The 17,404-nt window shown below is 36.6% G+C and overlaps 1 protein-coding gene across 2 annotated transcripts in view; it reads left to right on the forward strand.

Moving 5' to 3' along the window:
• The window catches only part of erbb3a (erb-b2 receptor tyrosine kinase 3a), a 42,649-nt gene continuing 25,245 nt past the window's right edge, over nt 1-17,404 (forward strand). The window contains exons 1-9 of one of the 2 annotated variants that reach the window (XM_073870716.1): nt 1-723; nt 9,183-9,340; nt 10,279-10,465; nt 14,335-14,460; nt 14,892-14,954; nt 16,232-16,350; nt 16,484-16,625; nt 16,808-16,924; nt 17,170-17,287. In XM_073870716.1, the coding sequence (XP_073726817.1) occupies nt 636-723; nt 9,183-9,340; nt 10,279-10,465; nt 14,335-14,460; nt 14,892-14,954; nt 16,232-16,350; nt 16,484-16,625; nt 16,808-16,924; nt 17,170-17,287 (1,118 nt within the window). In that variant the 5' untranslated portion in view covers nt 1-635. The remainder of the gene's footprint in view (nt 724-9,182; nt 9,341-10,278; nt 10,466-14,334; nt 14,461-14,891; nt 14,955-16,231; nt 16,351-16,483; nt 16,626-16,807; nt 16,925-17,169; nt 17,288-17,404) is intronic. The other variant, XM_073870715.1, reaches the window with a different exon arrangement.

Here is a 17,404-nt window from a genome sequence, read left to right on the forward strand (position 1 = left end):
ACTTTTACTTCAGTACAAGATGCATGCACAGAAGAAAATACACACTATATGTTTACATTATTTACTGGCAAGCTTACTTGTTTACTTGATATAAATCAGTGCACGGCCTTTGGAATTACGAGATCGACGTCACACCATCAGCCAATCAGCGCGCGGTAGCATTTTTCACCTGTCGTCGAAAACAGGTACCAAACCTCATAACAACATTCCTGCATACGCGAGCCTCTTGGCGTTTACAACATTATGATCGTTTCGTTCGCTTTTGTCTAGAAACTGTCATTGTATTTTCATTATTTAATCAATATTTGTTGTTTTGTCTTACACTGAAGGATTTTTATACTCTTTAAACTTTTTCGTGACAGACGGACGGCAGGACTTGGCTACATAACTTAATTGTTTTCCTGTACATAAGACTTTGAACATTTTGGATCGAAACACAAACTTAAAAGAGAAAACTGACTGAAAAGGGTGAAACTAAATTCTGGAAATCATTTTGTCAAGAAGAATAGAAGAGAAACAAGAAAGACAAAAGTCGAAGGAAACATAATTTCTTTAACATCTCTTTCATCATGGATATTTTTGAATAATGTGTCAAAATTGACGGACTGTCTTCACGTTGGGAATATTGAGTGAGAATGAAGATGCGGATGCTCGCGCTGTGTCTCGCGCTCTCTGCGCTTCGCTCATGTGCGCATGCTCAGACGCAGGAGGGTAAACATGAAGGTAAAACTCTTTTACTGTGATAAACTTGTGATAAACTGTAACTTAGCCAGAGCAATAAACGAAAAATAAATGTTTTGCAGAACATAAACAATGAGCACTTACCTTTTCATTCTCTAGTTTTAACATATATCATATTTTTCAGTGTCATAAGTAATTGCACGTGCAATAGTAATAGCGTACTTATTAAGTCAGTTTAACAAAATAATTATGCAAAAATAACATTGCTCATCTGTATTACTCGAAATTTACTAAACTTAATATTATGCGTTAAATGCATCTATTCCACACTCAAAATGTGCAATGATTTAAGACATATTATATATTTTATATTTAGGTTTATTTGCTTATACATTCCATTCTTATTTAAATATCCTGCACTATAAACATGCTGGGTTGTCCCAACCCATGGTTGGGTCAAATATGAATAAAAATTCCTAGAAAGGTTAATTTTAACCCAACGATTGGGTCTGTCCATGACTTTTGGTTGAAACAACCCAGCATTTTTGTTGCTGTCAAATGCATTTAGAAAAACCTGATTCTGCACATTGTTAATGCATACACTCTCTAAGCAAGATTATGTTTGTTTATCTTAGATTATAAGTGTAAGTGACAGGATTTGTTCCTAAATCAGTGCTAAGTTCAAATAACCTAGTACCCAAATAACCAAGAACATAAACCAGTAGATTGTGTTAAACCTGTTTCTCAACGGCTGTCTACTGAAAATGTCAGAGGAGTTTGAACTTGTGACGCCTTCCGTACTATTACACTATTCAACTACTGTATCATATCTCGTGTGTGTGTGTGTGTGTGTGTGTGTGTGTGTGTGTGTGTGTGTGTGTGTGTGTGTGTGTGTGTGTGTGTGTGGGTGCAAACCCTGTAGATTCCATTACTAGGGAATACACTAAATACTAAATTACTGCCCAAAATTGCAATGTATATCTTGATGCAATTTAAGTTGCTTTGGATAAAAACTTCTGCTGAATGCATAAGTGTAAATAAGGTTTAGTTTGTGTGTGTTTGTGTGTGTGCGTAATCTATTTGCTAATTTCAAAAATGATCTGGTACAACAAATATCGAAGAATTACAATACACATCACAAGAAGACACACAGAGAGAGAGAGAGAGAGAGAGAGGGAGGGAGAGAGAGAGAGAGAGAGAGATATTTGAACTGCATTGATTGATCTTTGGCCTGTGCGGTAAGTGTTGACTAAGAAGGGTGGAGCACAATGGCACGATCAACAACAACAGGTGTGTAGTCCAAGTGATCTCAAAGGCATCAGTAAAAGTACTGGACAGTCACGTAATCATATTATTTTAAACTGTAACCTTCTGAAAGATCCATTCATTATGTTAAAAAATAACAAGGAGGGTCTCTCCATGTCAGCGTTGGGTCAAAAGGGGACAAATGGACGTAGAAAATGTTTATCAATCTTAAAAATAAAGGTGCAATAGAAGAATATTTTTTGGTTCCTCAAAAAACCTTTTTAAATATTTTATACATTTGTATAATCTTTTTTCACCTTAAAGAACCTCTTGTGAAACAGAAAGAACCATTGCTTTAAAGAACCATTTAGACAGAAAAGGTTCTTCTGTGGCATCTTGAAGCACCTTTATTTAGTAACTGAGTGTAATTGGCCTAAAATGGGTTAAAACAACCCAGCATTTTGGGTTGAAACAACCCACCATAGGTTAAATTACAACTCAACAGGTTGGGTTCGTCCCTTTTTTGACCCAACGCTGGGTAGAAAATAACCCAGCATTTTTAGAGTAGGATTTTAAGTCTCTCCTTTAAAAATTATGAGACATTTTAATCACTTTTGGTGTCATTTCTTTCCAAGCCCATCCTAAACTAAAACTAAGTTAACAAAGATAACCAGTTTTAATTGTAAAAAAATGTGTTTGTTTTAACACTACAGTATGTTATATTAAGCAATGTTATATTTAAAAGTCTAAAACTGTTTGTTTTTTACCTAATGAGGTTTGTTAAAATGTTAAATGCTGTCGAGGTGTACAGAATACTGTGTATAGGTATATACAGAATAGTTTCGCACACCATGGTGACAGATTGCTATTGTCATCATGTTATGTCACCGATGCAAACAGGACTTTGTTGACCGGATTATTCAATTCAAGAGTCGCAGCCAGTCACAATTTCATTAGAAAGCAAAGACACGGTCTGTTTGCTGTAAAATGTAGACCCGATCTTTCGACATACGATACAGTCCTTTGATCATGGCCTGTCTGAATAATACGATTTTTTAGTTGACCTGTACATTTCGACTGTACAAAAATACGTATGTCCAACGTCAGGAGACGATAAGGGCAGTTGCGGACCTTTTCATAGACGTATTCAACACGTCAATAAGATGCTCCCACACATACAGGCTGAATACTGCTCCTCTATGCATGTTGAATAGATTGCAGTATGTGTAACTTCTTTGTCTCTGCCTATTCCCTTTAGAGCTAATTAAATATTCATTTATGGAAATTTCTAATTTTGAACAATGGAAAAAACTGTATGTATGTATTGCTTTACGTCAAACTGTACTACAAAAACTTTCAAAATGAAATTCAGTCATAGTTAAAGGATAATCTTCACACACAAACCAGTTAAAAAAACCAGTGTTAGGTGTAAAACCTGGTTTAGTGCTAAAACTGGTTTAATTAGAATTATGCTTTTTAGTATTTTTCACTTAAAAATACTGATCCCAAACAATTCCTGATAGTTTTTTCAGTAGATATTCTTTTTTTTCAGTTTACCCCGTTGCTATAAATTATAAAAAACAAAGTTTAAATAAAGCTAATTCAAGTTTTTTTTTATAATTTATAGCAACTCCTCACTACACTATACAAAGTTGGATCAACTTAAATCTTCTAAATTACTTAGTTAAACTTAATTATTTAAATTGGTAACACCTAAAAATGTAACCTTTTAGTATTTTTCACTTAAATATATAAGTTGAAAAAAACTTTTTATAATCTAGACTCTAAAATGGCTGGGTTATTTTTAACCCATAATGCGTAAATATTGGACAGAACACAACGCTGGGTTAAAATTGACCCAATGCTGGGTTGTTTTACCCCAACTGTTGGGTTATAATAACCCATGGTTCAACCCTGTTACACGAAATTATGTACCTATAGTCACGTAAATTTGTGAGTTTTAAGCGTGACCCTGACACGGTTTTCTGACTTTTTGCGTGTCACTGTCACGTATTTGTTACTCAACTGTTTTGTCCTATTTTCAAACCATTGATGCTCCGGTTTAGGGTTAGATTTGGTGTTTGCGTTAGGATGTCACTTTAAGTATTGGTTCATACCTTTTTTCATGATTTATTTTTTATATTTTATGATTTTTAAACCATTTTCGCCTGGCATTAGGGTTAGAGTTGGGTTTGGTTAAGGATATCATTTTATGTAAATCTAACCCTAAAAAAAGCGACAATGGTAAGAAAATAGGACAAAACAGTTGAGTTACAAATACATGACAGTGACACGTAAACAGAAATGCGTGACATGTTTACGCAAAAAGGCGGAAACGGTGTCAGTGTCACACTTCGTGATTCTGGGTTGCATAACAACAACGCAACATTGGGTCATTTTTAACTAAGCATTGTGTTCATACAATTTTTTTTTTTTTTATTATGGGTCAAAAATAACCCAGACATTTTAGAGTGTAGTCAAGAAAAATAAAAAATAAAAATGCGCAACAAGGAATTTTTTACAGTGTAAATGTATATTGATTTATTTTAAGCTTATCTCACACCAGCACTCATTACAATTCAACACTTTAAAGTATTTATATGTGATTGTGTATATGAAAGTCATACCATCACAGTGTGTTTGTGTGTGTAATGCTAAAACATTCAGGACTGGACGGTTGCATATTTTCGTACACAAACACATGCATGATAAATAAGTGTTATTTGGCTGCACCTTCGCTTGCCTGCGAAACAGGAGTAACCTGTAACTTAAAATGGCATAAATGTTCAAAACAAAGTAATTAAGAACGGCATGATTTCTATGCATGTACATGCCTACCGTACATATGTACTGTATGTGTGTATTATGAACCAATAATAACAACAAATAACTCTGAGTCTGGCATTGATCTGTTGATGTGTGTTTGTGGGCATGAGAACTGATCTGTCAGGTTTGCCTTAATCTCTTTGTGGCCTTGGCCAAGTTTCTGTTTACCGTAGTTGTAAAGTTGTCTCTGTTGTGTGCAATTTTAGACCTCCCCTGGCCTTTGTTTCTTTTAGCTGTTTTTCTCTCTCTAACACACAAACACACAAAGAGACACACACCAGTGCACTCTATTCCTGTTATGTAAACCTGATAGTTCAACTTAACACATGAAGCGTTTGTTTAAGGTTTTGGCGGGTATGTACACCTGTTTTCGCGCCTTTAGTGAATAGTGCCATTGTCTCTTTATCTGCCCTGTCCTTAGATTTTCTCGGTTGATTGTCATAAAACTGTTGTGATCAGGAGCCTGTATAACATTATTCTTGAGCTGTAGCTTTTCTATCGTAAACATTCAGTGCTGTCAACAAGGATTTTAAAGGAGGAATGTAGAGTTGCCACTTCTGTTAAATGACTTGTTTGTACAAAATTCAGAAGAATTGAGATTGAACTGTGATTGCTCAACAGACTATTTTGGAAGAATTTAATAAAAAAAAGTTGTCACGTTGAGATTTATTACTTTGGAGCAAAAAAATATATATTTTCAAATATAATTTTAAATATATTTCAAACTATACAAAAATGGCCAAAAATATATTTGCAGTAATATATTTTGAAATATGGTAAAAAAATTCACCAATATATTTTTGGGCCATTTTAGACATAAATATATTTTAAAGCATTTATATTAACCCCGCATTGTAAGAAAAATGTCTTGTTATGTATGTAGCCCTCGTTCCCTGGAAGGAACGGAGACGTCACGTCCCAATACGTCGAAGTGACTGACTGAAAGGGAACTTGGTATGTTACAAACCTAACAGTAAACATAACAGATATGAAAAGGTTTAAATTAAATTGCAAAAATATATTTGATAAAATTTTACAAACTTTTATATTTTGGCCAGTAAAATATTTTATTGCCATATGGGTTGTAAAATTAGAAATGTATTTGTTGCCCCTGAAATACATTTTGAAATATATGCTAATATGAAGTAGGCCTGGGCGAAAAATCGATTTAATGAATTAATTCGAATTTTTTGTTGTGGGCGATTTAAAAAATAAGTAATTCGATTTTTTTTTATGGCGCATTTTTGGCTGCCCGGGGCTTCCGTAGCATTATTATAGCAACATCAACAACATCATAGCACACGTAAAACACAGCTGGGACTTTGATTCCAAGAGGGTGTTTATTTATTTATTATTCAACTCATAAATTGGGGTTACATTTGTCTTGCTTTTGATTAAATAAAAGCAAAATTTGCTTTAAGTTGTCTGCCATTTGTACTTATTGCTTTTCTTAATAAGTGGGGGGGGGGGAATCGGAAAAAATCGGAAGTCGAATTAAAAAAAATAAAATCGGAGATTTTATTTTTAGGCCAAATCGCCCAGCACTAATATGAAGGTAAAAACTAACTATATTTTCAAATTCATAAATATTTTTAATTAAGCGTACACATTTTTTTTTTTTTAGCATATATAATACTTTTTTGGCCAGAGAAATGTTGGTCGTTTTTTAGGAGATAAGCTTTTTAGCAAATGTCTCCAATTTTTAAAGAAAGTGCAGTTATTACAGAATTGTCATTAAAAGAAAAGCTTGTTTTGTTTAACCCCCATCAAAAGATGATTGACTTGCATGCAGTTTTCCGGTTTAGGGTTTGCAGTCTGTACCGATGTTACCTGTCTTACCTGTTTCATTGTTGGCCTTTGTACCCTGAAGTCCCAGTCACAATCTTATCTCTTTAAGTTTTCACCAAACGCACGTATCTGAGAAGTGCATATGTGTTAAAGGCAAGAACATGTTTGTTTTAGTATGTGTAGTTCATTGAATTTAGAGGAAGGGGAGTTTAAGAAAATAGGTGATGTGGAGGAATGCTTCTCAAGATAAAATGTATATTTGCACTGCGTGTAGTGGTGTGTATTCCTGTGTTTTGTGGGTACACGGCTGGGTTAAGCATTTACTGCTTCATAGATAAAAACATTCAAGACTCAAAAGCATATCAATATACGTCTCACCAATTCAGTGTATTCAGTGTAGTCACACATGGAGTGTGAACACGTTTGTATTTCACAAATTAGTTAGGGGTTGTGCACACCAAAACTTTTAAACACGGCTGAAAACGGCTGGACAACGCCGAATGCCAGCTGTTTTTTCAGCTGAGTGCCAGCTTTCTTCAGCTGAGCACTTTGGTAGCGCTGATACTTCAGGTACGAGCCGGTTGGTTGCTGTGGTAATGTCCCTCCACTGTGATTGGACGGCCGTGTGAGAACTGACATTGACGAGCGGAGCTTTTCACTCAAAGTTGAATATTTTTCAACTCTCAGCGCTAAGTTTTCAGCATGGAAGAAAACCGCTAACTGCTGGCTTATTTGAAAAACGCAGAGCTTCCATTGGAAACAATTGAAAACATGCGCCGGCCATGGTCGTAAAAGCTTTGGTGTGCACGCCCCCTTAGACTCTTGAAATATTTTTCAACTCTCAGCGCTGAGCGCGGAAAAACCGCTGAGCGCCGGTTTTCAGCGCGGAAGAAAAGCGCTAGCTGCTGGCTTATTTGAAAAACGCAGAGCTTTCATTGGAAACAATTGAAATCATGCGCCATGTGAAAACTTTCTTTGGAAACAATTGAAAACATGCGCCGACTGAAAAAGCCTGGACAACGACGAATGCCAGCTTTTTTCAGCTGAGCTGATACTTGAGCTGTGAGCCGGTTGGTTGTTGTGATACTTGTCCCACCCCTCCTCCACTGTGATTGGACGGCCGTGTGAGAACTGACATTGACAAGCGGAGTTTTATACCCAAAGTTTAATCTCTTTCAAATCTTGATGCTCAGCGAAATAAAAACTCTAACTGCTGGCTTATTTGAAAAACGCCGAGCTTTCATTGGAAACAATTGAAAACATGCGCTAGCCGCGGGCGTAAAAGCTTTGGTGTGCACGCCCCCTTAGACTCTACCTGGCCAATTTGACCAACTTGAGCAACTTTTTAAAACCCAATCATGCTTTACAAAATCAATACATTAAATTAAGAAAATGTGATAATGACTGAATAGAATGCACTAGAAATGATGTTTTAAGAGCACATAAAACAATAAAAAAATATATATTTATGTTGGACCAGCTGGTGTAGTGGGCAGTGCTCCGACATGTAGTGCATATGCGCTTTCGGTGATCTGAGTTCAGGTCCTGGTTCGACGTTTTTTGCCGTTCCTGTTCTCTTTTCTCCACCCTGTACTTTCCTGTCCTCTCCTTACTATATGTCAATTAAAGGCGAAAAATGCCCTAAAAATATATTTACTTTGACATATAGCCTACATTTTTGGTACCTTACTTAAAGAGCCCCTGGTTTATAGATTTTCAGTATTTTTATTATTAACTTTTTTGAATTTTGGCGTCTCCTTGGCTCGGGATAGTAAAGAGTCCATCCAATGCACTTTTAAAATCTAGCTTGAAGTACAGTAGTAGGCTGTCTAGGTACTTTTTGCCTACTGTTTTTCGAATACTTCATATTCTGACCTCCTACTAGCCTCGCATACTAATTTATCGCTTACTATATAGTATTGAAGTCGTCAATTTCGAACAGAGTTAATGTTTTAATAACAGCGACAGTATTTACACCTTTGGTAGAAATAGTTTACCAGTGGCTTTTCACGATTAGCTTGGATATGAGAAAATATTTGAATATACACATAAATACACCTCTTAGCAGTGATATGTGATTTAGTAATTCAACATGCTCCATTTCACCTGTGTGCTGATCCCGGTGGTTAATACATAAAAGCATTTGCCCAGCAGTCCTCTGTTTCTTTGACTTTTAATCTGTAAATGGTCCTGAGGCAAATTCTGAGTAGCTTTCTGAGTATAGTGGGAATATGTTTCCCTAGACTGACTCCCCCCCTCTTTAATGGCTTGTTTGTTCCATGGCAGATTGAAACCAAGGACAAAATTTGAAATGCAAAGTAGCTTCACATCAAACTCCATCATTCCCATTTCACATCTGTCTACAGTTGCTTAACTGGAGAACAATGCAAGCAAATGGCCACAGCTGTACCGATGTACAATCAAGTGAATCTTAAAGAGCCATGTAAAATGAAGATTTTCTATAGTGTTCCCAAAAGGACAGTTGTATTGTTTAGATGTTGCTCTTTCATAACACTGGAGATTTGATTGAGTTATAGTTGTGTCTTATTTAATCAACTTATAGTTGTGCGATTTTTATATATACTTTTGCGACGTTATGTTGCATAAATTTTCCTCATATTTACTCTATTTTCTCTCTGCAGTGACGGTGTGTACAGGCACTCAGAACAAGTTAAGTGTGACGGGAAGTTATGATGTTCAGTATAAGCTCATGAAGGATATGTACACGGGTTGCCAGATTGTCTTAGGAAATCTGGAGATCACACAGATGGAACACAATCGCGATTTCTCCTTCCTGAAGGTGAGTACAAATCACCAGGAAATCTTTTCTGGTCTTATCTTCCTTAAATGTCATGTTGTCTAAAGGGGGTTGCACACCAGACGTGCAGCCCAGCGCCGCGTCAAGTCTCGTCTAGGACAACTCGGAGGTATCGTAAACCGGAAGTGCACATTAAATAGCGCAAGCTTAGTCAGATAGCGTCTACTTCAAAATGCAAAATATACATTAGCAGGCTATGTTAATCATAAATGATTTGGGACAAATAAAATGTTATTTAATGTTAAACTATTTGAGTGCCGCTCTGTGGCGCGACAGGGATTTGAGCAACTTCCTGAGTCGTAGCTGGGCGTCGCGGACAGGCGCCACCTGTATTGAGATATTTTCAAAAAGGGAAGAACCCTAGCCTGACGTTGTCATACTCAATTCTAGTCAGAACGGAGAAACCCCAGACCGATCTTCCCGTTTCTCAAAATGTTGTGGACATGGCTAAGATCGGCTGGCACCCAGGCTAGAAGAACCCAGCTTTGGGGATAAATTAACAAAAAAACTTATATATTTGTATATATAACAGCATATGTTAAAATACAACCCAGTGGGTTGGGTTCGCCCATTTTTGACCCAATGCATGATTAAAAAATAACCAAGCATTTTTTTTGTATGGTTCCTTTAACCCTTTTAAGCACTTTATACTATTTTTTAAGTATAGTGTTAAGCCCTATCTTCAACAATAGTCTGTGTTTTCCTACTGTATGACTTAAAGAAGATAATTATAGATCTGCTTTGACAAGCCACTTTTGAACAAAGCAAATGTGCGAGCATGCAGCAGTCAAACCAGATTTAATTGTGTGTGGCCGTGTGTGTGGCATGCTGTAGCTGCTAAGCCAAAAAACGAATCATATTTGTGACGACTCTTGCTTAAAAGTCTTAAACACGTTGTTAACCCACTACTGTGTCTCCAGTCTATCCGTGAGGTAACGGGCTACGTCCTCATCGGCATCAACCAGTTCAGACGTTTACCTCTGGAACAGCTTCGAGTCATCCGAGGAACGACCCTATATGAGAAGAAATTCGCCCTGGCCATTCTTGTCAACTATCAGAGAGACGGCGTGTACGGACTGACGGAGCTGGGCCTCACACACCTGACAGGTGCGATAATGCATATGTGAGAGGTGACACATACACACCCACAGAGACACGGCGTGCCAAAGCACCCCCGCAGTTTCCATGGTAACAAGACACTCCGGGGGGGGGTGTGGTATAGAAGAGGAGTGAGTCAACGGATAGAAAAATGCTTTTCAATGAATGTGTGTGTTTTGGGTTGTTCACGGTCAGAAAAAGCGGTCATGAAATGGTCCCAAGATGTCAAATTTCCTAATATGTATCATTGAAGAAAGGTACATGAAAATACAAATGTTCTCACTAGTGTTATATATTACACCTTGGGGTGGTTTCCCGGACAGGGATTAGCTTAAGCCAAGACTAGGCCTTAGTTTAGTTAGGAAATAGAACTAGTTTTAACAAACATGCCTCACTAAAAACATTACTTGTGTGTATTTTGAGGCAAAACAAAGGGCATTAATTTATTTTAAAATATGTCAGTGCAAGTTGTTTTTAGTTTGGACAGCTCTTACATTTATTTTAGTTTAGGACTAGTCTTATCCCTGTCCGGGAAAATGCCCCAAAGTTATATAAAGTTAAATGACAATTTATGTTCAGTCTTTATGAACACCAAGTGAAGTTAACTGTTTAAGTGCACTGTACAAACTCCAAGTTTGGTAAACTTTACCATTTAAGTTTAGTCTATGTGGCCACCAAGTTAAAGGAATATTCAATTTTCTTAAAAGAAAAATCCAGATAATTTACTCACCACCATGTCATTCAAAATGTTGATGTCTTTCTTTGTTCAGTCGAGAGGAAATTATGTTTTTTGAGGAAAACATTGCAGGATTTTTCTGATTTTTATGAACTTTTGTGGAGCCCGGCATTTGATACTTGGCTCGACACTTGGCAGTTTTTTTCAGCGGAGTTTCAAAGGACTATAAATGATCCCAAACGAGGCATAAGGGTCTTATCTAGCGAAACGATTGTCATTTTTAAAGAAAAATAAAAAATATGCTCTTTTAAACCACAACTTTTCGTCTACGTCCGGTCCAGCTCGACCTAACGTAAATGCGTAGTGACGTAGGGAGGTCACGTGTTACATATATAAAACGCACATTTGCGGACCATTGTAAACAATAAACTGACACAAAGACAGTAATTAGTATCATTCAACATACAATAACGTCAGAACGGTCCTCTTTCTCCACACTTGTAAACACTGGGGCGGAGTTTTGCGTTCGTCTTCTGTGACCTCTTGACATCATGACGTATTGCGTGGGGTCACGCTAGCGCATGACGACCGGATCTAGACGAGAAGTTGTGCTTTAAAAGTGTATATTTGTTATTTTTATTCTCAAAAATGACAATCGTTTGGCTAGATAAGACCCTTATGCCTCGTTTGGGATTGTTTGTAGTCCTTTGAAACTCCGTTGAAAAAAACTGTTACGTGTTGAGTTGGGTATTAATTGTTGGTGTCTATTGAAGTCCATTAAAATGAGAAAAATCCTGCAATGTTTTCCTCAAAAAACATAATTTCTTCTCGACTGAACAAAGAAAGACATCTACATTCTGGATGACATGGTGGTGAGTAAATTGTCTGGATTTTTCTTTTAAGAAAATGGACTATTCCTTTAAGAGAACTTAAGTTTTTGGGAGACCCATTACTTAATTTAATTGAGGGAATGAGTTTACTCAATCAAATGACTTTAGTCAACTTATTAGGGTTTTCAGTGGAGTGACATCTTTGTACCTTTTTTCTGAGAGTGCATAGGCAGTGCAAATAAAACTAAACAATAAAAATAGAAAGAAATTAAAAAATCTAGATTAAGAAAGACAGAATTTAGAGATTAAAGGAAAACACCACCCTTTTTTAATATTTTACTATGCTCTTACCTCAACTTAGATTAATTAATACATACCTATATTTTTTCAATGCATGAACCTAATCGTTGTTCAGCGCGTAGTGAATGTGTTAGCATTTAGCCTAGCCCCATTCATTCCTTAGGATCCAAACAGGGATGAATTTAGAAGTGATAAAAAATTAGAACTATATTGTATTGTGGAAGAGCACTTAGTTTGCAGCACTTCAACCTCGGCGTGCAGTAACATCATCACTCCTGACTCCTCCCCCTCTCACTCAAACCGTCAAAATTACTACACGCGAGGTCGAAGTGCTGCAAACTAAGTGCACTTGCGCCATACAATATAGTTCTCATTTTTATCCGTTTAAAAATTGCCACGTTTTATTTTGTGCCACCATACTTACTCGTGTAACTATGTAACAGTCTTTAAATAGGGGAAACATGGAAGTGTTTGGTGGCTTCTAAATTCATCCCTGTTTGGATCCTAAGGAATGAATGGGGCTAGGCTAAATGCTAACACATTCACAACGTGCTGTACAAAGATTAAGTGCATGCATTGAAAAAAGAAAGGTATGTATTAATTTGTCTGAGTTGAGGTAAGAACATAGTAAAATATTGAAAAACGTATTTTCCTTTAAAGGAGAATTATATTTTATTATTTGGAGAAACACATTAACGCAGTAAGATAGAAGAAATATTTCTGTACAAAATATTATTTTAAACCTGTATGTATGCCTTTATGCTGAGAAGAAAATATTATTTTTTACCATACTATTAAGGTGAATATGGACTCAATTTGTGAGTCCCTAACATTTTGTAAAAAGTCATAAAACAACGCATTTAACATTTTTGGGAAAATCACAATCTCAAAAATTAAGATACAAAAGCTGGGGGGTGCATTACCCTTTCAAAAAGCACACCTTTAGACTGCATATTAGTAAATGAGAGGTACATATTGTCACCAAATGTATATATATTTGTACCAGGACCTTTTTAAAGGGGACAGAGAATGAAAAACCATTTTTACCTTGTCTTTGTTGAATAATGGTAGTCTACCCACATTCACAAACATACAAAAAGTGCTAAACATGCTAAACATCTCAGTCCCATAGAAATTCCTCTTTTAGAAATGTCAGCCAGTAAACAGCCCAATCTGAAAAACTGATGCTTATGACATCACAGGCATCTAACTGCCCCTCCACTTTAAAATAATTGGCTACATTTTTTGAGTGGCAGCAAAGTCAGCCAATCAGTAATGAGATTGCAAGTTAAGCCAGTAGTGGGAGCCAAATAGGTGCAAAACCACTTGTTTAAAATCCCCCACCCTAATAGAGCTATCTGAGAGAGGTTTTTAGGAAGCTTCTAAGGCATTACAGACCCAAACAAAAAAAACTGTCTACATGTCACATCACAGAACAAGGATAAATACTCCGTTCAATCATTCTATGTCACCTTTAAAGTGTAGGCTACTACCCCTGTGACAGCTTTAGTACTGTTTTTTTTCTAAGAGCGTGTAAGTAATGTTATACTGGTGTCCACCTTCACTTTCATGAGCACCTCAGTTTGTGAATTGTATTGCACTTGCTGGTAAATTCCAGTATGACGGTTACGGTTAAGATCGAACATGTTTCAACCTGTTTAGGCAAACATGAGACATCTAGTGAGAAATACAATCTTACATTCTTTCTATTGTGTATGTTTTGTGTATGGTACGCTCTGTCAATCAATTCACATTTTTGTCATGTGTCAAGTGTCTAACCTTTAGTCTGCCCCTAATTCTAGTGGATCATGATTTTAAAATCATAATGTTACACGTTTGTAAATCTGAAAACAGTACATATGTTTAATAGTAGTATTTGCTTAGGATAAAAATCCATTAAATATTAAAGAAGTGACTCTGCACTCTCAATTTTAATTAAGATACATAAGCAGTCATTGGGGTAGTACTCTTTCACAAAGGTACACATTTGTACCTTAAAGAGTTTTAGGTTCTGCATGTAAATATACAATATATTGACATTTTTCATATTTATTGTAAATGTGTGTTCACAGAGATTCTTGAAGGTGGAGTTCAGATCATCCAGAATAAATTCTTGAGCTATGCCCCACAAATTAATTGGGTGGATATTGTGAGGGACACCACTGCAGAAATTATCATTGAGGACAACGGACCAGAACGTAAGGAGACATTACCGTATAGCATAGGTCCTATTAGTACTGTAAATGTAGTAAATACTCTTAAAATTATGATTTTAAGGACTTGGAACATTGCTTACTGCAGTGATTCTCAAACTGGGGGACACGAGATTTAAAGGGACACTCCACATTTTTGAAAATATGCTCATTTTCCAGCTCTAAAAGAGTTAAACAATTGAGTCTTACAGTTTTGGAATCCATTCAGTTGATCTCCGGGTCTGGCGGTACCACTTTTAGCATAGCTTAGCATAATCTATTGAATCTGATTAGACCATTAGCATTGTCATCAATATTTTTCCTATCTCTCTGTAGTTACATTGTGTAATAAGGGGAGCTGGAATTTTTTTTAAAGTGCAGTGTCCCTTTAAATTAGTTAATGCTTTTAAGAAATTTTAAGGTATGTTTTTTTTTAGTTCCTTGTCACGAGTCTTGTGGTGGTCGATGTTGGGGTCCAGGAAAGGACAGTTGTCAAATCTGTAAGTTTTATGCACCTACTGTCATTTTGTATTTTTTCTACTCAGCACAGATAGTGTCATAGATTCAATACCAAACATAAAGGTGCAGTCTGTGACTTTTCCCTCTTTATCGCCATTTTGTTTGAAACATAAAATTGCAATTATGTGCAAAGTAATTTTGTGTACACCCAATGTGCTTCGCCCCGCTACGCTAATCGATCAAAGCGGATCGATCACTATACATCGATAACAGCTAGAAGTACATCCTAAAGTAATATATCTGCTGCTGCGTTTGTTCTGACTATATGAAAACGTCAATATTTGAACATGTATCATGTATTTAATCTCTTTGAAAAAGCCCTGGTGATATTAACTTAAGCTTTAGTTGTTTTAACAATGGATAATTCCCCAGATGTAATGACATAATAAATTGAGATGTTTACATGATATTCCAAGATGATCATTTCTTAAAACTTTACAGTTAAATGACAATTTACATTTTAAAGGAAAACACCACAATTTTTCAATATTGTACTATGTTCTTACCTCAACTTAGATGAATTAATACATACTTATCTTTTTTTCAATGTGTGCAATTAATCTTTGTACAGTGCGTAGTGAATGTGTTAGCATTTAGCCTGGCCTCGTTCGTTCCTTAGGATCCAAACAGGGGATGAAATTAGAAGCCACCAAACATGGTTTCCCCTATTTAAGGATGGTTACAGGAATAGTTACATGAGTAAGTATGGTGGCACAAAATAAAGCGTGGCAATTTTTTAAGTGGATAAAAATGAGACGTATATTGTATGGCGGAAGAGCACTTAAGGGCTTGTGTTATAGTCGTGCGTAGGTCCTACGGCATAGCCACGGCGGCGTAGGTGCCGCGTCGGTTTTCATTTATACTTTTGCGTTGTCATGCGCGTCGTCGTGCAAACACGCGGGCAGACCACTGGTAGGCAGTATCCACGTATACAAGAGAGTATACAAACTCTTCACCATCTGCAGCAGCACACGTGATATGGTAGTCGTGTCCTCTTCTTCCTATTTACGGACGTGACGTAATCACGCAATGAATTTCATGTTCTATTTTCCGCAAAATCCGACCTAGTTATAAATAGTTATTTTATACTTACCATTGCGAATTGTGGTAAAGTAAGAAGAGACCGATTTTTATGTATACTAATTTTCGTTAATTTATAACTTAAAAAAAGTTACAGATTGCAACTTTAATCTCTGATTTTATCATGAATATATTACGACTCTTTAACACACATACACTTTTTCTTTTTTTGTTTCAGTGACTAAAACGGTGTGTGCACCGCAGTGCAACGGTCGCTGTTTTGGACGCAGTCCCGCCGAGTGCTGTCACAGTGAGTGCGCTGGAGGCTGCACCGGACCTCTCGACACGCACTGCTTTGTACGTTCAAACAAACACACACATTTTATTTATAAACCGATGTCTTGCTTCTGTAATACTGCATTAATATCAAACAAAAAATCATTAATTTATGATTTTAAATCCTATTTTTATGTGCTTTTTTTGTTCACAGGCCTGCAGACACTTCAACAACTCGGGCTCATGCGTGCCGCAATGTCCACAGGCTATGATCTATAACAAAGTGGCATATAAAATGGAACCCAACCCTAATGTGAAATACCAGTACGGCTCAATCTGTGTGTCCCAGTGTCCAAGTAAGTGATAACCTAATTCATGACGTCAGTGGTTACACGTTACTACACTGTTTTAATAGCATGTAGAGCATTGCATTATGGGTAATTCTGTCAGTACTGAGAATCCTCCTAACAAATGATTTGTGTAATTTAATAGTTTGTACCATTTTCTATTCTGACTCGCTTCGTTCTGTTTTCTTTAGCTAACTTTTTGTTAGATGGCAGTTCATGCGTTAGCAGCTGTCCGGCACAGAAGATGGAGGTGGACAAAAAAGTAGGGGGGAAAAGATGCGAGCCGTGCGTGGGTGTCTGTCCGAAAGGTAACACTTATATGTATACTGGCAACAAAAAAGTATAGCTCGGCATATAACTAAAGACATGTTTCACCTAGTTTGACAACTAGAGAGCTTTAAATTAATTCTGGCTTATGTTTTAGTAACTTTATGTCAAATATTTTGGTTGAAAGGTGTGCCTGTGATCTCTTTCTAAGTGGAACATGCTTAATTTTGTTATCTGATGTATGTATTAAAAATCTGCTAACAAATCTCGTTTTTTCTTTATCCAGTATGTGTTGGCACTGGTCCGGACTTCAGACAGACCGTAGACTCGTCGAATATTAACAGCTTTATAAACTGCACTAAGATTCAAGGCAGCCTGCATTTCCTGGTAACAGGAATTAAAGGGTAAGTACGGGGAAATCCTTAAGCAGATGAGTTTATTTATTTTAGAGTTGGGATTTTGCTGCATTGTGATCATATTTCGGATAATAATAATATCTTTGGTTTTACGCCAAGACAAAT

Source organism: Misgurnus anguillicaudatus, chromosome 8 (assembly GCF_027580225.2).
Source record: "Misgurnus anguillicaudatus chromosome 8, ASM2758022v2, whole genome shotgun sequence".
NCBI classification, from domain to species: domain Eukaryota; kingdom Metazoa; phylum Chordata; class Actinopteri; order Cypriniformes; family Cobitidae; genus Misgurnus; species Misgurnus anguillicaudatus.